The sequence below is a fragment of the Photinus pyralis genome, unplaced genomic scaffold (genome assembly GCF_008802855.1).
Source record: "Photinus pyralis isolate 1611_PpyrPB1 unplaced genomic scaffold, Ppyr1.3 Ppyr1.4_LG4, whole genome shotgun sequence".
In the NCBI taxonomy this organism is placed as follows: Eukaryota; Metazoa; Arthropoda; class Insecta; order Coleoptera; family Lampyridae; genus Photinus; species Photinus pyralis.
The window spans coordinates 26,488,966-26,513,868 of NW_022170511.1; the positions used below are offsets into that span (position 1 = coordinate 26,488,966).

The 24,903-nt window shown below is 35.5% G+C and overlaps 2 protein-coding genes across 10 annotated transcripts; one reads left to right on the forward strand and one right to left on the reverse strand.

Annotated features, from left to right (window-relative positions):
* Positions 1 to 2,146: 2,146 nt before the first annotated feature.
* LOC116169590 (lysine-specific histone demethylase 1A) lies at positions 2,147 to 6,855 on the reverse strand. The gene is made up of 5 exons (XM_031485730.1): positions 6,710 to 6,855; positions 5,964 to 6,639; positions 2,591 to 3,170; positions 2,396 to 2,544; positions 2,147 to 2,251 (listed from the first exon to the last, which is right to left on the reverse strand). Exons 1-5 carry the CDS (start codon positions 6,731 to 6,733, stop codon positions 2,181 to 2,183), a joined length of 1,500 nt encoding a protein of 499 aa, XP_031341590.1. The 5' UTR covers positions 6,734 to 6,855; the 3' UTR covers positions 2,147 to 2,180.
* Positions 6,856 to 8,893: 2,038 nt separating this feature from the next.
* Positions 8,894 to 23,352, forward strand: LOC116167852 (organic cation transporter protein-like). Of its 9 annotated transcripts, none has more exons than XR_004144660.1 (11): positions 8,894 to 9,031; positions 9,134 to 9,481; positions 12,999 to 13,185; positions 13,434 to 13,656; positions 13,878 to 13,984; positions 14,921 to 15,075; positions 15,250 to 15,364; positions 15,411 to 15,913; positions 15,965 to 16,197; positions 16,246 to 17,336; positions 23,081 to 23,259. XR_004144660.1 is itself a non-coding variant. In XM_031483415.1 (11 exons), the coding sequence occupies exons 4-11, from the start codon at positions 13,034 to 13,036 to the stop codon at positions 23,282 to 23,284; spliced, it is 1,605 nt and encodes a 534-aa protein (XP_031339275.1). In that variant the 5' UTR covers positions 8,894 to 9,031; positions 9,134 to 9,221; positions 9,296 to 9,481; positions 12,999 to 13,033; the 3' UTR covers positions 23,285 to 23,352. The 9 variants fall into 9 exon arrangements, 7 of the variants coding, with proteins under 7 accessions (XP_031339275.1, XP_031339272.1, XP_031339277.1 ...); XR_004144661.1 differs by lacking the exon at positions 16,246 to 17,336 and having other exon boundaries at positions 15,411 to 15,656; positions 15,707 to 15,913; positions 15,965 to 16,146; positions 23,117 to 23,238; XM_031483415.1 differs by lacking the exon at positions 16,246 to 17,336 and having other exon boundaries at positions 9,134 to 9,221; positions 9,296 to 9,481; positions 15,965 to 16,146; positions 23,117 to 23,352.
* Positions 23,353 to 24,903: the final 1,551 nt, after the last annotated feature.

The following is a 24,903-nucleotide window of genomic DNA, read 5'->3' on the forward strand; positions in this document are numbered from 1 at the left end:
GCGGGTCAAAATTTTGGATCTCTCTGGGAAAAAATAATCGCTAAAACTGAGTAAACTTCATGTTTGAGTTTTGGATAATTCAGGATCAAAATACAACACAACAAGTGTATAGGATTTTTAAGTACAATAAATGGCAAATGTTTACAATTGTGAAGTGTTGACTCATCAAATATATTTATATCGCGCTCAAAACTTTAATATTCCTTTAATAAAGACTCAGAAGAAAGTTTTAACTATACCAGAATATATAGAAGTCAAGAGATAATTTCACTGATACTTATTTCAATTAGAAACAGTAACCACCACACAGCGTGTCACATTCATGTAATTTTCTTAAACATTGACTGATTTCACGTGACACCATAGTAAAAAAAATAGGAGCATCCACTGACATTCATGTAGTTCTTCAAAAAGTCAATAATTATCCTTGGTATGGATTTTCAACAGTGTTAAATGCCAGAATTATGGATCATATTATGGTATCACCACAGACTCCCAAAGGCCAAGAAGTCTAAATTATAGTGAATAGTCATTATGAAAATCATACATTTGACCTTTTACAATTACAAACAAAATTCCAAAATTATTGCAAACTAACTCTACAAGTAATTATAGATATAGTCAGTAAAATTAGTAAGTTCGCGTATCAGCTTAGCGCTTATACTCGCGCTTATATTAATGCGAGTATGAAGTTATACATCTTTGTCATTTTAACACACATGGCATTTGGGTTGGAGATCAAGGAGGTAAGGAGGGAGTATCACTGGTTTGACGCTTTTAAGTCTTTCACAAACCTGCCTTACCTGTTGTGAACTAATTATATTGAAAACTGTAGGAGTATTTAAGGCATCGGACAAACAGAGAGACAGAGAAAGTCTTAGTTGGAAAATGCACTAAAAATAGTGTTTCCAGATCTTTTAACATAATATGTACTACCTACAGAATGGTAATTCTTAACAATAGCAAAATATTCTTGAAGATAACTAATTACATATCCACTGGCTAGCAAAAGGTACTCTGCAGTCTACTGTTGGTATGATACGGACAAAATTCATTATTTGAAGAGGATATCGCTGTTACATACATCATTGACTTAGGGTACGGTCGAAAATTTACTCTACAATTTACGTGCATTCGGAGCATTGCAAGTGAAGTAACTCGGTTTAAAATCATATTTTACTACAAATGCTTACAGTAAAATTTTATTTTTAACCGATCTTTAGCTCAACGTCAGGATCATGAGCAAATTCTAACGTCGCATTTGTTTGTTTCTTTACGTTATAACAGCCCATGAATGATTATACGATTGAGGTGTGAAGTTTACTTTATCATTTTCACTCAATTTTGTTTACTGTTATTCCGAAATGGGGGACATTAATGAATTTATAATTGTTCTGCATAACGTTATCCAAAATATATTAGAAAGCAGTAGCTCCGATGATGAAGAGTTTATTGCAGTAACAAATTTGCGTAGAAGGAAAGTTTCCTTAGTCAGGATGCAGCATTATTTAGAAAATGTAGTGCATTTATATTCTGATTCACAGTGTCAATCGCATTGTTTATGTTTACTACAACCTTTACTCAGTTTACTCAGCTTTTACCACCAAATTGGTAGAAGCAACATGAGTATTTTGCAGTAAATCTCACACATGCGTATTGATTGTTGCAAAATTTTAAAGAAGCATTCGCAGTAAATGTCAGCAATTTTATAACCGCCACAAAATTACTTTCAGTAAAAACAGTAAGTGGAGTAAATTTTGGACCGTACCCTTAGTGTATAAAGTCAATGCATACATTTACATTTCATGGATATTTGAGTCTCATGTGGAATACGAGTTTGACAAGTTGCCTGTTGCTCTGTACAAAACAGCTAAAAAACCGCCCGTAGGCAACACACAATACATTGTATTTAAAAGCAGATGATATGAAAACTGTTTTCAGTCTAATATAACCGCAATGGTTAAAATGAACAAACAATCTAACATTTATAAATCAGTCTAAAACTTTTGTAATAATTAGTGAACAAAATCCATTTTACATAGAAACACTCACCTTTCAATTATTTTTAATAATTTTAACAATTAGCATTCTGTAAAAAATGATTTATCAAGAACCTTGTAATGTAAACAAAATCCTCTACCTTTATTACACTTTACCATTGAACTATGGTAAGTATATAATCAAACCTTAAAAAATAGTGCAAATAGTGCGTATCGCGTTTGGAAGCTCTGTATATCCCATTCATAAAGACCTATAAATATATAATTCGTTGTATTTATATATAACTGTCCGTGGATGAAAGCCACTATTTTACGTAAAATTAGGTACCATGGAAGTGTACAAGTATAGCATGTAATAATAAAAATATGTACTAACTCCAACAAAAAACGCCTACCTGTTAGATGATTTCCTGTAAATTCGAAATCGTCATCTTGATCCCAGTGTTTCAACGAAAGATTAGAAAGAGGTGTCGCGTTTGCAAATTCCAAATTAGCGAAGTGCCAGTCCAAAATTTGACGGTCTTTCGATGAGAGATATACATCACTACAATTATTCATGTTTAGAAATGTATAATTCGCTTCATAATTACCTTGGTGGAGAATTTTCTAAATCCTTAAGCTTTTCTTCGATCTCATTGGCTTGCTCCTGTAGCTGATCCCATTGCTTCGCGCATGCGTTTAAATCACGAAGGCAACTTCGATACGCAAATTCCAGCTCTACGTTTCTTTTTGGGGTACCTGCCAATTCCTTAAGCCGTAGGTTAGTCTCTTCCATATGTTCTTTTACACCGACAAGCAATTTGTGAGTACTTTTTAATTTTTCCTGTAGCGCAATTACTGATTTTAGATGTTGAATTTGTTTCTCTTTCACATGCTTTTCCTGCAATTTAATTACCCATTCCAGTGCTTGACCGAGGCTTACAGGTTTGTTTCCAGCATAATTGAAGTCCAGTTGGTGAGACAGATATGAAGTGGCCTCTAGTAAGCGATTAAACTCACGCTCTACCATCTCATCTTTATCTTTGTCAACAGTAACACCGCTCGATTGGTATAATGGACATTTTTGTCTAATACGATGTAGCTCCATATCGATTTGTTTACTTAAGACTGTCACTGGATTACCTCCTAATCCTGTTACGACCATAGCACCCAAATCGGCGATGTAATTCCCTAAAATTTGAATAAAATTATCGTTTGTTTAAAAGCTGTCATTTTAATTAAATTGAACACTCACACTTTAATAATGGAAGTCGCCCGAGGGTTAAATATGGAGTAATGCCTGAGGTTCATAACAAAATTTTATTTTTCATCGTTCCAAATAATGCATTTCCAACATACAAATATAATGATTTGATTACTGTTTGACCAACATTAAAGTGCTTCATTCGAATTAAGTAGCATGTTTTTTTATTACATAGTATTATAACTCCATCAATATATTTGACAAGCCGTTTGAGGGCATAATGAGATCACAATCCATTATGCCCTCGGGCGTCATAGACCGGTTTCTATACAGGGTGTTTCGAAATTCGCGCACACGGACTATGGGATGGTGTTATACGACAAAAACAGAACAAAAAGTTCCTCTACCAGTTTTCCATCAGACCGCTATTTTTCGAGCTACCGCGGTTTTAAAAATCTCCGCCCCCCCCCCCTTCGTTGCGCCACTGGTTAAACTTAATAATAACACATTTTCAGGTTCAAAATAAACTATAATTATGACGAGTAGTACGTAATTACAACAGTTGTTCAAAATGTCCGCCGTCTGCTAGTAAACAAGCACGTCAAAAAAAAAGTGCAGGTCTGATCAAAAACTGGTAGAGGAACTTTTTATTCAGTTTTCGTTGTATAACACCATCCCACAGTCCGTGTGCGCGAATTTCGAAATACCCTATATCTCATATGACATATAATTGGCATAATAGGCAAATGAAAAATAAATATTATGGTGATACTTATTACATGATACATGTTATGGTTACGTCCATTATGAATGAGCACTAAGGCGAATAACTTTAGCGCATTTTCCATGCATTAATCAGGGCTTCCCAAAAGGCCATTGTTATGTGCGCTATGTTTTTGTGTACTAGAAGCATCTATTCAAAGAATAAATCAGTCGGCATTGCGCAATCTGCGCATGCGCACATCTGATTTTTACTTCTCATATATTTGCCTTTACTAGAAATTAGTGGTTAAAATTTCAAAAAAGTAAGGAAGGGCCACCATGGGGATATCGGAAACTATAAAGCTAGTTGCCCATCGAACGTAAACATAATCAGAACCACAATCATAAGGTTCAAATGCCTGAAATAGATGTCCTTTGCTACATGGAGTTACGCTTATGATTACGGTAATATTGAAGTTGAAATTTTTCAACTTTGTGTTTACGATTATGTAAAAAAGCTTATAGCGCATATCCACAAAACATCAGCTGATTGTTTATAATCTAAATCATTTTTGTGTCATTTGATAGAGCATTTTCTGATTTCAAAAATTTAAATATCACTATTTTCTAATAAGAAATGGCGCTATTAATTCGTAAAAACGCAAGAAACTACGAATATACACTACCCAAGACAAAGTTTTCCAGGAAAAAAGGAGACATTTTAACAATATTTAAAAAATATTTCAAAAATCTGAATTGAAAAACTTGATTTAAATTTTAGATTTCCTATTTCTTTCATCCATTTTGGGCATTTTAAAGTTTGATTTCTATAATTTGAGTGACATGAGATTTACGAATTTAAAAAAAATGCTACATATTCAAATGCGAGATGTCAGACACAATATTTTAGTAGGTTTTAATATTAAAAATGCGCATTGTGTACTTGAATACTATTGATTTTTAGAATCTGTAATTGTTGAGGTAAATGTATTGTGGTCCAAAGCAACTTTAAAACTATGTAATCAAATTCAAGCTACAGAATTCAAATATGCAAAATTTGAACAAAAACTATTTTTGAACAGTGTATAATAGTTGCTTACTTGAATTCAGTATAATTCAAATTTCTTAATAATTTAAGTCTGAGACTAAGACAGAAAAAATCAAAACAATTGATTTCATTTACTCATTAGATGATTATTCATGTTACCAAATCGCCTACAAACCTAATATCATTGTATATACAATGCTAATATCCATCCAAAACCTGAATTTAAGTTAGGTTCAATTTTTATAATACTTGCAAGTCAGCTCACATCCTGACTTCTGCCCTTGCACTTGAAATTAAGGCTATTTAAAATTTTGCCAAAAAAAAAACTAAAAGTAAATGAAATGAATGTTCAATCCCTTTCGAGATTTCATAAGTGAAAAATCTATTGAAGATAAACTAAATGACACCACCTTGTAGATATAAATGGAAACACTGTGAATTCTGTGATTTTTGCCTTAGACCACGACACAGTCCAGCACTGTGAAACCATATGTGAGGTGGATAGCACAGAGAACTGATTATCCATGCCGGGCCTTCTCTTATTTGAAATTACATAAATTAAATTTTAAATTTACGCAGCATGCACCAGAAGATTAAAACTGATCCAAATTGTTCACCTACCCAAATTTTAGACCTATAAATGTAATTCTTCATTCTACATACAAAAAACGAACTTTTTGCTTTAATTTTAAAACTAATGTGTAAATAATACAGCCAAATTTTTATTTTATCTTTTGCTGTGCTCAGTGTTTCTGTATCTGTGCCTATCTTTGTCTATGTAACACCTATTTAAGCTTGCCATTTATTAACATATTATACAGGTGCTTTTGTCTCAAACTCAGATGTGAAATATACAGATATTTACACATCATAACCCATAAAATCAACCTGAACTCTACAGCAGCAGACAGGGGAGAGAGAAATCTATGCAAGGACGTTAAATTTTAACGTCCTTGGATCTATGTATATTTCCCTCATGAGGAAAACAGAATTTTTTACATAATTACAGAAACAGTTTGAAGTAAATCACCTTTTCTAAATGTAGCAATTCGACCACCAACTCTATCTCGTGCTTCTAAGACAATAACTTCCATTCCAAACTGCTGCAGCTGTCTCGCTGCTGCCAACCCGGCGATCCCAGCACCGATTACGATAACTTTCCCACTCTTTTTGGTGGGCAGTGGCTTTGTACGTTTAAAAATTCCAAAGTTAATGAAACCGTTTCTCTCTAAAAATGTGTGTATGCGATGGACCAGTGGCGCGTCGCTATTATAAGGTGCCTCGGTCTTTTCCAGGCATTGATCGACTAATAACTGTTGCTTTGGGTTATCAAGCCACATTTGTAAAATACGATTTCGTATGTGCAAGTAAACCTTAACTGTGGCCAAGGAAGATTGAGCAATATCGGGAAAGCAGGCGGCTTCGATCGAGGTAATTTTATCGAAGGGCATTCTACTTTGAAAGGCGGCCCCCTCCAAGCCCGAGAAAAGTTCTCTGACAACAGGATCATCTAGTTCCGACTCCGGATCTTGCTCTCTTTTCTCTTCTTTCTTAACTTCGTCTTTTTTCACCTCTTTTTTCGACGATTTTGACGAACTGGCTATAGAGAGCTTTTTCTCAGACGACGGTTTACTTTTTTCCAATTGTGTGGAAGCCTCATCATCACCTGCAGCATCGTATTTCTCTTCAAGATCCTTATATTCAACCTGAAAATGAATGTTTTAGAAAAGTTAACCTATACGAAAGGTTCTTGTTATTGAAGATGCAAGTTTATACCTTAGCTTTCTTTCTGCGACTCATTTTCCCAATAATTAAGTAGAAATACGGAAAATACCACTCGTTTCGTACTTTGTTGATAATTTTTAAACACCGGCGGACAAAAAGTAAACACGCGCGAGCGCACAACTTTACGAATCGCAACCACAGAGCAGATCGCCACCTAGGAATTTTTCTCTTTTCAGGATATCACTAAATAAGTACCATATGCAGTGGCGTAACATCACTTGTCTACATACGGGCAGCGCTGGTTAGGGAAGTCCCACTATACCCTCCATAACCAAGAACCATGCGAATGTTAATCAAGATTTATTTATTACAATGGTTTTTACCATACAATATGAAGTGTTTAGCCCAAGGCCGTAGCTAGGGAGGGGCCAGGGTGGGCATTGTCCACTCTGATAAGAAATGTTGCCCACTCTAGAAAAATTGGTTGGATCTTTAAAAAATAAGAAATTAAGTACCTAAATCGCTCAAAAAAAATTAAATTGTGTGTATTTATATTTAGTTATATTTATATCTAGAAAGTAAGGAGGTTGAGGAACGGAACATTCTTAAAGTTTTTTACAATCAACGTGATGCCTTTAAAGAATCTTACCAATTGTATGCAACTGTGGCTGTATTTGGCTGTAGCACAGCTATGTGTGAGTCTTCATTTTCGACCTTAACCCGAATAAATAGACCACAAAGGTACTCAATGTCCCATAGTCGAATGGCCAACCTAATATATTTAGCGTTTGAAAGCAAACGTGCAAATAATATAAACTTGGATGTGTTCTTAAACAAATTTAATAACAGAAAAAATAGAAAATTGCAATTATATTAGTGTATTGTATATTATCTTATTCGTCATGTTATTAACCTTTTTTTGTCTTTTATGTGTATTAATGTATATGTAAACGCATTGATTTTATTTTTGCATTTCAAATATACCTTCTTAGTTGTTTTTTTTATTAAGGGATTTTTATCGTCACCTGCTTTTAAATTATTAAATAATTTTGCCCCCTCTGAATTTTGAGTTGCCCCTCTGAAATTAACGTCTAGCTACAGGCCTGGTTTAGCCTAATATACGGTTTCGCCTTCCTTCAAAGGTCGAACTCCCACCTACACATACATTAGTATGTCAATAAAGTGAAATAAAATAAAGTAAATCAACTCTCCTCAAACTAGACACCATTTTTTAAAAGAACGACGCTCTTTCTTGGTACGTGCGCTTTTGTTGCGTGGAGGCGCTTCTAAAAATCGCTTCGCGCTACTTGTGGCGCTGCCAATCGCACCGTGTGAAGGGGTTACGCTACCAGCCGCGCGGGTTTCTGTAGCGGAAGTTCGCTACACGTCGCCCCACGTCCCTGCTCTGTATGGAAGCAACGTTTCGTTACCAGCGGCGCCACTCTGCAGCGCAGCGCTTCAAAAACGCCTCGTAAAAGGGGCTTTAATACGTCCAAATGAATGTTGTAGGTAGGTGTTTAAATTAGAAACACTTATCATTCATCGTCTACAAGTCCACAAATTCTCTTTCTCTTTGGTTTTCATGCTCTTTATCATACATAGAAATTGTAACTAAATCAGTTTATTTAATCTTTGTCCATCTGACAATAGCGATGTGTCGACATTCTTTATGGCACTGGCTGAAATGAGCGCCAGTTGAGTGTAAAATGCGAATACTACCCCAAATTGTTATTACAGTCCAATACTGCACGTCGGTGTCCAAGAATTTTGTTGCAATATTCTTTCTCCGTGAGCACTGTAGCTATTACTTATTACTTTTCAAATAATAAAAGGTTTTATGAAGCGATCAGCATTGAATAATAAATTAACGTACAAATTAATACCTAGTTACTTACCTACAAAAACCTAGAATGTGTTTTTTTAACAATTCATTAAAATTAAATCATTAGTGGCTACTTTTAGATACTATTTTTCAGTAATTTTGTATTTAATTAACATTGTACACTATATACTGTATATTTTGTATTTCGTATTTTGGTAATATATAAATGTTAGTTGTACTTTGTACAAAAAAGTACACAACAGACACTGGGTTCCTTCTTAGGGTAAAAAATAGTTTTCTGCAGTCGAGAGTTAACACCTAGGTACAATCAGAGCGCCGTTTCATCACGTATCACTGAATTTGACCTTTAATCCCAAATAAATTATTTTAATCAAGTAACTACTTCTCAGTACGCGAGATAATAATCGTACAATAAGTCAGTTTGAGAACAGTTGCATCATTACTGTAGGCATATAAGTGTTCTATTCTTACACTATGGTGTAGGTTGAGATAGACACAATAATTAAATATAGTGATCTATCCAGCCAAAGGTAAGTTGCAGTATTCTGAAACTAAAATGAAAATGATTTGTTACGTAAATAAGCTATGTAATTGTAATACCTAGCTATTGATTATCACATTTTAAATTTTAGGGTATGATTTTGTTCGATTAGTACCTATGGTGAACGAGCGACCCGCTGGAACAGTGATAATATTCTTTGCGTATTATCTCTGGAATGTGTGGGTTATTTATTGATTAGTCGATTATTCTGATAAATAATCTACAAAATATAACGCACGTATTTTGCTCTCAGATGTTCTTATGTAGAGTGCGTACAAGCTTGATTTAATCAAAATCATCTGTTACCGATAACATGATTTGCATGCGTCGCAGCAGAAAAAGAAAGGACGCTCGGGACCACAGTGGACGGGTGCCTTAAGACTTTATGCCACTTAAGAAGAAACTAAGAGGTCTTTACGCACCATATCAGATTTCATTGGTATGCAAAACTAAAGCACTATGTACTGGAATGATTTATATTTCTTTAATTAACACTGATGGTCTGCTCTGTTCATCATCAAGAAAAGTAATGGAACTCCCAATTAATTTTTGCAGTGAGGACAAACTCAGAATTTAAAATTTGCTTCCTTTAAATTTATATTCATCTATGTAGCTGTAATTAGTTTTTACCGTCTTCCCTTCTTAATGATTCTTCATTGTAAGTAGGTTAAATTTATTTAGATAAGTAGGTACTTAATTATCTGTATTCACGTTTTAAGTTAACGACGTTCCGGCTTCACCGCCGAACTTTTTACTCAATATTTGTAATGTGCCTTTACTTTTGGAATCACTACAATAGTATATTGAAAGACAAGTGTTACAATGCGACCTATTGTAATACGACTATCTTGTGGCACGAGTGGCGACGCGAAGCGTAGCCACGAGTGTCCGCAAGATAGGAGTATTACAATAAAGCATTGTAACACGCGTTTTTCATACTATTTTTTCTATTTCGGTGCTTTGATTTAATTAAAAAAATCAGAAACTATAGGGAGCATTAGAACCATTGAATTTAGATAGTTATAAATTCAATGATTAGAACTAACATGTTTTATGTTGGGAACACTTTTTATGCCGTTAAGTTTTAGGTTGGCAGCGTAGTAAGACTGACATTTTGAAGTTCAATCATGGAAGTACCCAACGAAGTACCTACTTGTACTAACTAGTAACTGCCAACTTAAGAGATGAGTTCCCAAAAAAAACGACTATAATCACTGTCTTTGTACAACTGTTTTCGGCCGAAAACAGTTGTACAAAATCATCATTGTGACACCGAAATAGAAAATAGTATATTGAAAGACAAGTGTTACAATGCGACCTATTGTAACACGACTATCTTGTGGCACGAGTGGCGACGCGAAGCGTAGCCACGAGTGTCCGCAAGATAGGAGTATTACAATAAAGCAAATTGTAACACGCGTTTTTCATACTATTTTTTCTATTTCGGTGCTTTAATTTAATTAAAAAAATCATTATCAGAAACTATAGGGAACATTAGAACTAACATGTTTTATGTTGGAAACACTTTTTATGCCGTTAAGTTTTAGATTGGCAGCGTAGTAAGACTGGCATTTTGAAGTTCAAACATGGAAGTACCCAACGAAGTACCTACTTGTACTAACTAGTAACGGCCAACTTAAAAGATGAGTTACCAAAAAAACGACTATAATCACTGTCTTTGTACAACTGTTTTCGGCCGAAAACAGTTGTACAAAATCATCATTGTGACACCGAAATAGAAAAATGTATTTGTGCTGCTGGTTTCCAGTTTCATTACCCATTTTTGGGGTGTGTTACCAATTTTTAGTTCGTAGTTAGAATTTGTAAACGTAAGTTCATACTTGCATATTATATACGGTTGTCTATATTAACGCTTAGTTTTTAGGTTCGGCTATTTAACCTTTTAGAATTTTACTCATTAACCTGTTCAACCAACTATTGTATCGGTGACCATTCGATCAGGCACTTTTTAGTTTTACTGTCCCGTTTATGGGGGGTTTTCATTAATGTAGACAGTTCGTGCACGCACCCTTCCACTGTAAGTTAATTATATATGCTCTCCGCAATTTTTTACCTCCATCTTTTAGTTCAGAGAACACCTGAAGATGACGTCAAGTCGAAACATGTAGTGTTTGTGTCTTCGTTCTTTTTTACACTTAATCAAAGGCGCCGACTTAGGGGTGGCCGAGCACTTTCAGCCCCTCCAATATTTATACTGGAGGGGCTCAGCTCCCCTAATTCTGAATAAGTGACAATTATATACCGTATTCGTATTCGTGGTTACTTACACCAAATCTTGAAACTGCATAATCAGCTTTAGACTCAACAATAAACCTTTATACCTCTACCTCAATGCAAAAATGCAATAACAAACCGTCCCAAGTAAGCAGGAAACCGTTGACACTTCTAAGAAGCAATAATCTGACTCCTGATGTGACGTCATAGTTTTTCTTTCTGAGAAAGGATAAAGATAGGTACCTGCACCTTACACCTACTACGATAAGTGCATTATTTAAAAATGCAAAAATTCGTACTTGCTGGTTTTAGTTAAAAGTCGACGGTTGTCGGTTAGGGTTATGGTGATGTTTTAATAATTTTCTATTGTTATCGTTACGTATTACGTTTTAGTTCCTAAATTACTTATACCCGTAACCAGGGCCGGTGAAAGTGAAAGGCTATTTGGCGCCCTAGGCGAGATGTTCTCAGCGCGCCCTTCCGGAGGTTATTCCTATGGTACCAGTACCAGCCAAAAAATAGAAGTGGCGTTCATAAATACTTTATTGTGTTTTCTTCAAATACATAATAACATAACGACATAACGTGTAGGCGGTGTAGGTATACAAAAACGCATATCCAAAGATATTAGGGTAGGGATATACACATAAAAAATCAAAAATTCATCTTTGCCTTATTTCTCGCGGACTGCTGGACTAGCTGTTCTAAATTTACATTCCATGCCTCCTTCGATTCAATTGAGATCATTGCCAAGTCCACGAGCCTATTCTGAGACATTGTTGACCGCAAAAATGTCTTTATCAGCTTTAGCTTGGAGAAACTGCGTTCTCTGCTCGCCACCGACACTGGAAGCGTCATTAAAATTCGAAGGGCAATGGATACATAAGTGCGCATAGGCCGCCCTCGCTTGACTTGAGAGAGGTGTGCGATCGCGGCACCGGCAGTACCGGGAAGTTTTTTGGAGCCGCCGATGCGCTTTCGCTGAAAGATGTTGCTTAATTTTGGCGCCCTCTGAAGCTTGGCGCCCCAGGCAGCCGCCTATGTTCGCCTTGTGGTTTAACCGGCCCTGCCCGTAACCCGATACCCTATGCAGGTACGTAAAAATGTTTGGGCCCCCCCAAAAATTTTGTCAAGTCGGCGCCTATGCACTTAATTAATTGTATGGGACCGGTTTCGAGCCTGTTTGTTCTATCTTTATAAACTAACTTCCCATTATCCCATTTCGAGTTCAGAATGGACTTCATGAAACCATACTAGCAAATTGGAAAGCTAATAGTAGGAGAGCTAATGGCACAATCTTTTAAACAGTTTTATAATTGTTGATATTTGGATAGAATATAGTTAAGTATCTAGGTAATATGCTAATAACAGTAATAACATATCCGAGCGTCTGGAAGCAATTTCGCGAATGTCGCAGCGGTGGTGAGTGGTTTGATTAAAACTCAAACCCAAAACCCAAATTTGGGGACTTCGATTCTCTGTACTACTGTACAACCCATTAAAAGTTGGAAAATTCAATTTGACCTCTCCGCTGGCCTCTAAATCTCTTGACTACGGCTGGAACCGCAATAAAATACTTAAACACAACTTAATTTTAGAAAGATTAAATTATTATTCAATCTATAATGTATAAACATTCGTCTTGTTTTATGCAGTCGTCTTGCTAAAATATTTCAAACCGCAAAAAAGTGTGGATACATATCTTATTTTACTTTTTGCAGATTTCCAGCTACTGTGATTTACTCCGTCACGAGCTATGAATGAAAACAGCTTGGATACGCTATTATCAAAAATCGGAGAGTTTGGACGATACCAAATTCGGGTTATAACGTTACTCCTCCTGGTAATCGCGTTTTCGTACGTTGCCTCAATTTCTTGGCTATTTGAAACTAAAAACCTAAATTATAGGTACGTACACATTTACATTTATCTTTCAGGATATGATGATTAAAAGTGTCTACTGCCCAATTTGATTATAATTTATCTTTACTTTTGCGAAACCTCGTTATATACAAAGTGTAACATCACATATAAATGTGTAGAGAAATTGGATAATAGATTAAATCGATCTTTTTTTTCAAATACATCAAGTGTTCAAGTTGTTTCGTTTGAGGGGTAATGTTACAATTCAAAAAACTGTAATCTCTTGATTTCAGATGCAGTATACCAGAATGTGATGAAGATGTTCTTGATCTCAAGCCAGCTTGGTGGACTAATGCTATCCCATCGATTTCAAATGAACCAGCTAAGTGCAGTAGATTCAAATCTATAGGCAATATAAACGGGACAAATTGTAGTTCCATCGATTTTGATAAAAATATATTACTCGCATGCGATGAATACATTTACGAAACATCGGAACGATCAATTTTACAGGACGTAAGTAGGTACGCAAGAACAACGTTCATGGTAAAAGGAATTAACGACCATGGATTTTTTTCATAGTAATAAACCCCATAGGAACTGACATACCTATTTAACTGCATAAGTATGTACTGTACATACATACATACACATATGACATTTATTATTTCATTTCTAATATTATCATTGACTAATAACCTCCCCAATGATATCATTTAAAAATTGGTTTGTTTCAGTTTAATCTGCATTGTGACGAAAACTTATGGAAATTAACCACTGTTGGTACCTTGAATAGTATTGGAAGTCTCATTGGGTTGCCACTGATTGGAATTTTGTCAGACAAGTGCGTAATTAAGTTCTTATTTTAAGTAAATTATTCTACAGACACAAGGCATTAATAAGAGGTTCCTTAAAGACTAAAGCAAAACGGTCCGTACTGAATACAAATAGCAAAAATTACGATTTACCTTATTTACATGGTCTCTAAATCTACCTTTCGATCAGTTCATCCTTAGACAACCGGATCATCCCCTATGATTCAGAATTTGGAAATGGAAATTCATTTATTGTTGACTTTAATTATTGACTCGTAACGCAATGAGGCTCTATTTGGTTACATACTTCTATAAGAATACCCGGCGCTGTGCGATTCAATGACAGAGTTAATTTATTCTTTTGAAGCGTTAGTAATTTGTGCATCAAAGTATTTAAGAATGTCTTTGCTTACTTGCTTTAGTCTTTTGGATTTCTATTGTTTAACGCCGCCGCACGAATTAGCACGCACGGAAATCCGGTCGGTTTATGCACGATTTAGTCTGTTTTTTGATTAGCCCTTGTATCAATATCGTGTAGGTTTTTCCCCTGAGGACGATAGAACGAATGTTAAAAACACAGTTTAGAAGGGTCTCTAGTGAGCTACCAGCTGTTTACATTTTCGATGGAACCGTTACGTCACTGCCACTCTAATTAGATCTTCCATCTGTCTGCCCGTCCGGCCACACTTCTGCAGTTTTTTTTAACTACATTTAGGAAATGGATGTTGCTCATTTATATCCTACGAGTAATAAACGATCAACTTCAGAAGGTCTCCTAAGACGCTTTATACTCGTATGTAGGTACACTATGTGTATAAAGTACTTAATGCTGAATTCATTGTCGAGACACTTGGGAGCACTTCTGCACATATAATTATCTGTGACTTCTGTATCGTTTAATTTATCGTATTCGTAATTGTTCATCACTACTTGTATTGGCACATTACTAATTTCTTCAATTTTAGATATGGAAGAAAGACTATTCTTATCAATTCAATTTTATTATGTGCAATTTCCGGACTAATTCGGTCGTTCGTCAATTCTTATATTTTTTACATGGTGATGGTGTTTGTAGATTCATTTTTTAATGCCGCTACTTATACAACCGCTTTTACATTAGGTGAGTAAGTCATGATCCTTCCAACATTCAGTCAAGTCTACAGTATCAGTAACTTACTGGAACACTTTTATTACCTACTAGATTTCGTCGAGTTATTGGTTAAAAATTCCTCAATTTGTACCTAACTACAAATGGTGCTGATTGTCATAGTGTATTTTATTTTTTAAATTTTAGCTGTTGAATTTATCAGCCCTAAACAACGAGTAATAGTAGTTTCACTAATTTCCTTGTTTTATGCTTTTGGAGGGGTGATTACTGGAACCGTGGCTTGGCTTTTGCAATCATGGAGGTAAGCAAAATTCTAATATAAAGTATTCTAAAATTATAATAACCAGGCCATTGTTACAAATACTGTATGGTGTGCAATTGTTAATCGTTACGTACTATTGGTTGCTTCCGGAATCAGTGAGATGGTTGTTAATCAAAGAACGATATTTGGAAGCGCAAAAAATTTTGAACGACATTGGCAGAGAAAAACAATTTAACGTCCCGCTGCAGACGTTGAAGGACTTACAGGCACCGGTTGATCAATTAGTAGATGCTGCAGATGTAAACACGACCCTGAAACAGTTCTTTAAATCGTTTGCGTTAACCACTCGATTGATAAATTGCATTTTTTGTTGGATTGTAGCCGTCTTTGTATATCAAGGATTAACAATCAACTCCGTGGCATTGTCGACCAACACATACTTCGATTTTATACTAACGGTGTTAATAGAAGTTCCTGGAGCACTGGCAACATTCTTCGTCATGAAAACGTTTGGACGACGATTTACGCTTTGTTTCTCATTTTTTATGTGCAGCATCTGCTGCATAAGCTTTATTTTCATTCCACAAGGTACATGTTTGAATTAACTTTACCATCAGACTTAAAACAACTTTATTGTAGACCTTTACTGGCTAAGACTATGCATATATCTGTTGGGAAAATGCTTTTCTGCAATGGATTTTTCTGTAATGTATGCAATCACTACTGAAATGTTCCCGACCCCTTTGAGGAATTTGTTATTATCCGTTTGTTCTATGTTTGCTCGAACTGGATCCATGATTGCTCCTCACATCCCATTGCTGGTAAATGTTATCACATGATTTGGTTGGCAGATCACTTCTGATTAATTAGGGGTTGTATCCTTTTATAGCAAATCTTCGGGACTTGAATGTTTTTTGTAGATTACTGCTCTGGTCTGCCGGTTTGTTCACTGGTTTGATTAATCTATTCTGTACGAGCAAACCGAGTAACTGCAATAAATCATACAGTGGCCAGTACCTACTAGTTAACGCTGAACGGCTAAGTACTTTGACAACTAGTAGATTAGCTAGCGACCACTGAACTAACCTTTACTGTTAGCTAGAGGCATACACGCAAACACTTTCTTGCCCGATTGGCACGGACCGCGCCAATCCTCTTGGAAAGCGTCTTCATTAATGGCCACTAAGGCACTCACGCGCCGCGATTATCCTGCCGCGACGTACACCACGAGGCCTGGCGCTCTTAAAACATGCACACCTAGACATACACTACACAAGCGCTCTTTCCTATAAAAGTAACGTTAGGGGATGTATCGCGCGGGATTGTCGAATGTCGTGTCACGATAATCTTTCAGGAAATAGCGCTCGTGTATGCCTATAGCTATTAACATATTACCACAGTAACTTATTCTTTGACATTACCGTCATTGTCAACTCTATCAACTAGATAATACTGTGACTGTGTAAAGATATATCATCGCGCGCGCATCAATATTATAAAAAAAATTACTGAAACCAATGCATCAGAAAGACAGACAGATTGATAAACAATATACCTAAAACCTCATAAAGAAGGTTATCAAAATGTAATATTTTCGTCAATGTCATGACCTTTGTTAAAGTTACGTACCTCTTTTCATGTGAAAGTTTTTCCCTTTTAATTTGGAAAAAATTAAGAATATGAAAAAATCTCGTATGTCAGGAATCAGGATAATGTTCTCCGCATTAAAAATTTTTCGAATTGTGATTCTATTAAAACATTCGAAACTTAATTGTAATTTAAAATAAAACACAATAAAGATGCCTTATTTTAAACACTCCTTATTTAAAGCTTTGAAAAAGTAAAAATACAGCTGTTGTATTTATTTGTATCAAGTTCACTGAATTATTAAAAAACGTTGCCATAGAAATAAGGTTGTTAGAAAAAATATAAAAAACCGTCATAATAAATTTAATAAAAAAGCTCTTGTCAAATTGTTCTTCGACCCGGACAATATAATATATCACATTAGGTAAGAGTCAATAACATTGGTCCTTCGAGAAAACGAACCGCACTTGGATTGTAATTAGTCCTTCAAGAAGAGGAGCTGTACGTGATTGTTACATCGACAAGTTACATCACGTGGGTATAGTCATATTGGTAATTTCCCCAAGAGAGGAAGCACTCGTGAACGACATTGATCCCTCAGACAAGGCATCAAGAAATTCATAGAATAACCAAGATGTCAAAATCATTAACTTTTCCAAGACGGAGTGAACGTGTGAAAGCCATGGGTAAACATATTGAACAACGACATGACAGCCTTCCTGACAAGCAAGAAGAGATTCAGGTTCTTCAAACCAATGAAGATACGCAATCGTGCAGGTCAAGGAAATCATCTAGTAAAAGCAACTGTTTCGTAAGACAACAACTCAAGATTGACGCCGAGATAAAGAAGCGGAAACTGGCGCAAGAGATTGTGGATTTAGAATTGGCGATGCAGGTCTCCAAGTTAGAACAAGAAGAGGTCGACGGGAATTCTGAATCAGTAGACAGTGGGTCAGAAAGTAATAGGTCATTTGTACAAAAATGGATAAATAGTCGTAGAGATGCTTCACCTGCAAAGGATTTGTCATCTGAGGTAGGATCTAAATATAATTTGCGTAACCAACAAATAAATAAATCTCAAGTACCAGTCGAATTCTCAACATTCATAACCAGACAAGCAATGCCAAAAGATTTGCCAATATTTAATGGTTATCCCACAGAGTGGCCCAATTTCATATTTCAGTATGAAAATTCGACAGCTATTTGTGGTTACACAAAAGAAGAGAATCAATGTAGATTACAAAAATGCCTGAAAGGTAATGCTAGAACGATTGTTGAGAGTCTTCTTATATTACCAAGGAATGCGGATAAAATCATTGATATGTTGAGGAAAAGATTTGGCCGTCCTGAATTAATAGTCTTTATGCTCTTAGATAGAATAAGGAACTTTCCCGTAGTGAAAGAAGATAAACTTGACATGTTCATTAATTTTTCTGACAACGTCAAAAATGTAGTAGGTACCATGGAAACTCTAAACCAAGAGGATCATTTGCGAAATCCAATTCTACTTCAAGAACTACTAAATAAATTACCAACCTCACAGAAGTTACGTTGGCTGGAATATATTTCTAGAAAAACGGTTCAACAACCTAAACTGATAGAATTCAGTGCGTGGTTAGATCATAGGGCTTCGATTGTTAGTCAAATTGAAATGCCAAAACTGTCAGATACGGTAACTAATGTAACTAGGGATAAACAAAAACACAATAGGAGAGATGTTACTCTGACCACAAACAATAGTAGAACAACAAACCCCAAATGTGCTTGTTGTGGAAATGAGTTTCATCATCTTAGTAATTGTTCAAAGTTCAAATCTCTAAGCGTTGATGATCGATGGCATGTAGTCACATCCCAAAGAATATGTTTCTCTTGTCTTATACCTAATCATACTTTGAGGACATGCAAATCAATTAAAATATGTGGGAAGAATCAATGCACAAAGCCTCATCACATATTATTGCATAAAGATAATGATAATAATCATAATAGAAGCAATCAAGGTTATCAACATGAAGTTAATTATCATCGCTTAACAAGTAACAATGTTTTATTGAAGATTATTCCTATTACAATTAATACAAATGGAAATTATGTACATACTCATGCTTTACTGGATGATGCATCCACAGTTACACTCATAGATCAAGACTTAGCTGATGAACTTCATATGGATGGACCTCAACGTACACTCACCATTCAGTGGACAAATAATCAAGTTCGTCAACAAGACGATTCAAGAATAGTAAGTTTCAGTATCATCGGACAACAAAAGAATAAGAAATATCAATTGCGTCGTGTATGGACTATGAAAGAAATGTCCCTACCTACTCAATCCATTAATAGTTCAGAAATGATGGAAAGATTTACTTACTTAGGTAATGTGGTTTTGTCTATGACAAATGCAAAACCTAAGGTAGCACCTTCGGACAGGACAATTGGCCCCTACTAGTTAACAAAAGGATTATTTCTGGACCTTGGAATGGCCCTGCCTTAAGCAAGACACTGCTGGGAAGGGTACTTCATGGAAATGTAAGCCAGACTGCTAACACATTTTCAAACAAGCATACTACTAGTCACGTATGTCACATGAGTAGTGAAGATAAGGATGACTTGGATGTTTTACATGACTTAGTTAAACAACAATGGCAAATAGACTCGTCTGGAGTATATAAGCTTGAAAAAGCAATGTCCAAAGAAGAAATGGTCGCTCAGTCTATAATAGATAGAACCATGACAAGATCAGGAGGAAGAATTGAAACCGGACTCTTCTGGAGAGATGAAAATGTAGTACTTTCCGGAAGCAAGTGAGAAGACTTATTTGCACTGAAAGAAAAATGGACAAAAATGAACAGTATGGCAGAAGACATTGTCAGAAATTCGATGAACTGGTGAAAAAGAAGTATATACGAAAATTGAACAACAGTGAGATATGTGGAGATCAATTCAAAGTCTGGTATTTACCTCATTTTGGTATAATTAATCCAAATAAACCTGATAAATTACGAATTGTTTTCGATGCTTCTGCCAAGAGTAATGCTGTCAGTTTGAACGATTTTTTATTGACAGGTCCGGACAAATATAACTCTCTCTTTAATATACTAATTAACTTCAGGATCTGCAGATATGCGTTCACAGCTGACATTAAAGAGATGTTTTTACAAGTTCACGTTAAAAAAGACGACTGTAGTGCACAACGCGTCCTTTTCAGAGAGACGGATAGAACGAGAGAACCTGACGTTTATGAAATCGAAGTTGTTTTCTTTTGATCGACTTGTGGTCCTTGCTTAGCTCAGGAAGCTAAGAATAAGAATGCGCAAGAGTTTAAACTGACTCATCCAGATGCTGTTCACGATATTATAGAGAAACATTACATGGATGACTATTTGGGTGGAGCAGACACAATTGAAGCAGCCCATAAATTAATTGCAGATGTGATTTATATACACAGTAAGGCAGGTTTTCAGATTTGCAATTGGATTGCGAATGATATCAAAATTATTGACCATATTGATTCCAAATTAGTGGCCGATGGAATGAAAACTTTGAGAAATGAAAACGATAAGAATATCGAAAGAGTACTTGGCATATTTTGGAACCCAATTAATGATACTTTCGAGTTCAAAACCAAATTCCACAAAATTGAAAAGGATTTGTTGGAAAATATAAGAAGACCGACGAAAAGGGAGATTTTGAAAATTGTAATGTCAGTTTTTGATCCACTGGGATTTATTACAAAGACAAACATATTGATTCAAGGTAAGATGCTGATACAGGATGTTTGGAGGAGCCAGTTAGGTTGGGACGACGAAATTACAGATAACTTGGCGAATAAATGGAACATATGGATTGAGGAATTGAAGAAAATGTATAATTTCAAGATACCACGACAATATTTCACATTCGATAGGAGTTCAAGTCATTTGCAGCTGCACGTATTCTGCGATGCTTCAGAAAGACGTTATGCTTCAGTAGCTTATCTGAGAATACAATATGGAGGTGAAGTACAGGTCAGTTTCGTAAATGCCAAAGCAAGAGTGTCTCCTTTAAAACCTATGTCAATACCAAGGTTGGAACTTCAAGGGGCATTAATGGGTGCACGCTTAGGTAACTATCTAATGAAGAATTTAAACTTGAATATTTCATCCACGACATATTGGACTGATTCAAAAACAGTTCTCCATTGGATTCGATCGGAAGCTGGACGTTTTAAAGTATTTGTAGCCCAAAGACTAGGTGAAATTCAAGAATTAACATGTGTAACTGACTGGAAATATGTTAGATCTTCAGACAACGTTGCGGACGAAGCGACGAAATATGTTATCAACTCCTCAGTATCAGCAGATTCTAGGTGGATATGTGGGCCAAAGTTTCTACTATTGAATTCCCAGGAATGGCCAAGAGAAATCGAACATGATTGGAAAATTGATTCGGACAATTTAGAAATGAAAAGACTGGAGTATACTTGCATCAACTTTTCAGCACAAGATTTGATCCCTGATATTCCTAATCCTGAAAGATTTTCAAAATGGACGAGACTTCTTAGAGCTACAGCCTACATAATCCGAGTAAGAAACATACTACGAGCAAAAGTTTTCATCCGGAACGAAATTACCGTTGAAGAGTTGTATGAAGCTGAAATTATTCTTTATCGAAAGGTACAGATGGAATCTTTTCTAGAAGAATACAAGATGTTACAACAAGGTCAAATAATCAAGAAAACGAGTCGCCTCTTTTCATTGTCTTGTACGTTCAGAGAAGAGGACAAGTTGATGAGGCTAGATGGACGATTGAATAATTCTTCATCTTTGAATTTCGATACGAAACATCCGATAATATTAGACCCGAAACATAGAATAACTAAACTGATAATTCAACATTATCATGAAAATGCATATCATTTTGGACAAGAAATAGTACTCAACAAATTACGATGTAAATTTTGGATTTTACGTATGAGACAAGCAGTGAAAAATGTTTTCCATAATTGTCAGCAATGTAGCAATAGGCGAGCCAATCCCATGATACCAATTATGGGACAATTACCGTCATGCAGAATAGAACCAACAATCAGACCATTCATAAAATGTGGAGTGGATTATTTTGGACCTTTTGAAGTTGCAGTGAAGAGAAGCAGAGAGAAAAGGTATGGAGTTATTTTCACTTGTTTAGTAACCAGGGCAGTTTACTTAGAAATTGCTCATGACCCCACGACTAATGCTTTTATAAATGTACTCCGGCAATTTGGTTGTAGACGTGGGTTTCCTCACGAAATCCATAGTGACAATGGATTGAACTTTAGAGGGGCTGAAAGGGAAATTTCGCAACATCTTGACAATTTACAACAAAATGAAATAATAGAATTTTGTTCTTTGCGAGGAATTAAATGGCATTTTAATCCTCCACATGCACCACATATGGGCGGCATATGGGAGCGGCAAATTCAAAGCATAAAGAAGATATTAAAGGAAATTCTGAATACTAGGTATCCTCAAGAACATATACTCAGAACCTTCCTCATAGAGTGCGAAAATATATTGAATTCCAGACCTCTGACACACGTTTCTTCCGATTCTCATGACTCTGAACCTCTAACACCAAATCACTTCCTGATCGGACCAGATTTTGTAGCACAACCTTGGACTGTGACTACTGACAATCGAGATCTTAATCTTATGAACAGTTGGAGGTCAGCTCAGCGTTTGGCAGACTTCTTTTGGAAGCGATGGCTTGATGACTATTTACCAACAATTATTAAACGGTCCAAATGGTATCAAGAACAGAAGAATATCAAAGTTGATGACATTGTTATAATTGTTGATCCAAATGGAACAAGAAATGATTGGCGAAAAGCAAGAGTAGTTAAAACGTATCCTGCCAAAGATGGTAGAATTCGTATAGTTGACGTCAAGGATGGGAATGGAAAGGTATACCGAAGAGCGCTGTCCAAACTCATTGTACTTGATCTTCAGTAGTAATTGTTGGAAGAGAGGCAATTACTAGGGTGGAGAAATGTTGTATTTATTTGTATCAAGTTCACTGAATTATTAAAAAATGTTGCCATAGAAATAAGGTTGTTAGAAAAATTATAAAAAACCGTCATAATAAATTTAATAAAAAAGCTCTTGTCAAATTGTTCTTCGACCCGGACAATATAATATATCACATTAGGTAAGAGTCAATAACAACAGCATTTTGCTATTTCAGGAATTGATTTGGAAACCTCTTCCTCTAATTCTCTTTGGAATTACTTCGCTAATGTCGGGGGTGTTGTGCTTGAAATTTCCCGAAACTAAAGATGTCAAACTACCCGATACAATAGACGAATCAATATCTATTGGCACGAAGAAGGAGATAACACGCTGTAATACATGAAAGTATAAAAATTATATGTTATATAATTATGTACAATGACAAATGGCAAATAAACAGCATCAAAAGTACTTATTGATTGAAATACCTATACCCTATTTAAACGTTAACATTTCAATTTTTAGCGCATTTTATAAGAATTCCATCCGGAACTTTGCCGTTGTGGAGATCGATGTGTCAGGTTTCATTGGAAAATCGGAGACCATTCGTTAGAAAATTCGAAGAGTTGCATCGATTTGCGACTAAAATTAGCAATGTTTTTTGTGTACTTGAAAATGCACACACGGTGTATGTGCACAACGTATAGCCCTTGTTTCTTATAGGTAAGATTTTTTTAAAGAAGCCATGTGAGGCCATAGCAACTTTAGGATACATTTTTCTTAAACTTAAGACCTCACAGGCCACGCACTGACACCACAACTCATTGTGAACCAACCTTCAATTATTTGTAGGTCATGTGCACCTGGTATTCTACTAATTTGATCTATTCAATACATAAATGAAGAAAAGAAGAAAATAAATAACGAAAACAATTACAATAAATGTTCGAAGCGTGAATACGTGATTGAAACCATCCAACGTCAAACGTAATTTTAAATAATTCAATTCATCGTGAATGAGGAAGAAGTTCCAGAAACTATTCGAAATAAGGCCAATCTTGTGATTTAGTAGGTATTGACAATTAATAATTGACGTTTCTAATTTTCAATGACCTGCAAATAATAAGTTACTATGGTGATATTTAATGCCCTAGTTAACTTCATGGACTTATACAGTTATACCTACCTAATTCACTCTTATCTTCTATAGGTATATCTTTGCCAAAGCCAAAGCATTCACTATATTTTTCTGTTTTTCTTATACAGTGTGTACTTTCGTAAAAGAACATTTTTAGAGCATGGTTTATTTAGCAAACTATTATTCATTTTTTTACAGAATCTACCCTTTAAATGTGCTTTAGTCGTACTTATATTATTATGGAGCACCCTTCATAATAGACCCTTCCTTACTGACACCGTATTTATAATTCATTTTTTTTACAGAATATACCCTTTAAATGTGCTTTAGTCGTACTTATATTATTATGGAGCACCCTTCATATTAGACCCTTCCTTACTGACACCGTATTTATATACTTATCGAGTATTTCTATCCATCCTGTGTGCTCTTCCTCAATTACAGTAAAAAAAACGAGCGAAAAAGGTCTTTTAATCTTAAGATCTGCAATAACACAAAAGTTATTCAAACATTACCATTCGATATGGGTGATCCTGTATACCAGGTGGTCAGTGGTGCCTAGCGCGACGCAACATAGGGATTTCAATGGTAATTTCTTTATAGTCAATCACTAGCTCCCCTAATTATTTTAGAGCAAAAGTCTAAATACGTTTTTTTAGAGAAAAAAATACTGCATCTGTTCATACTATTTTTTTTAATTTTCCGTTTTTCACAACCGTAGAAATCGCCAAAATAAAAAGGTTCATTTTACAATAAATCAAATATGCCTTGAAATTACCTAAAAAAAACAGCGATCACGTTTCATTATTTGCCTTTGACGTATATTAAATTTATACTTTTTTATAAGTTAGTTAAAGAACTGCAAGTGCAATAACGTTCAAAAT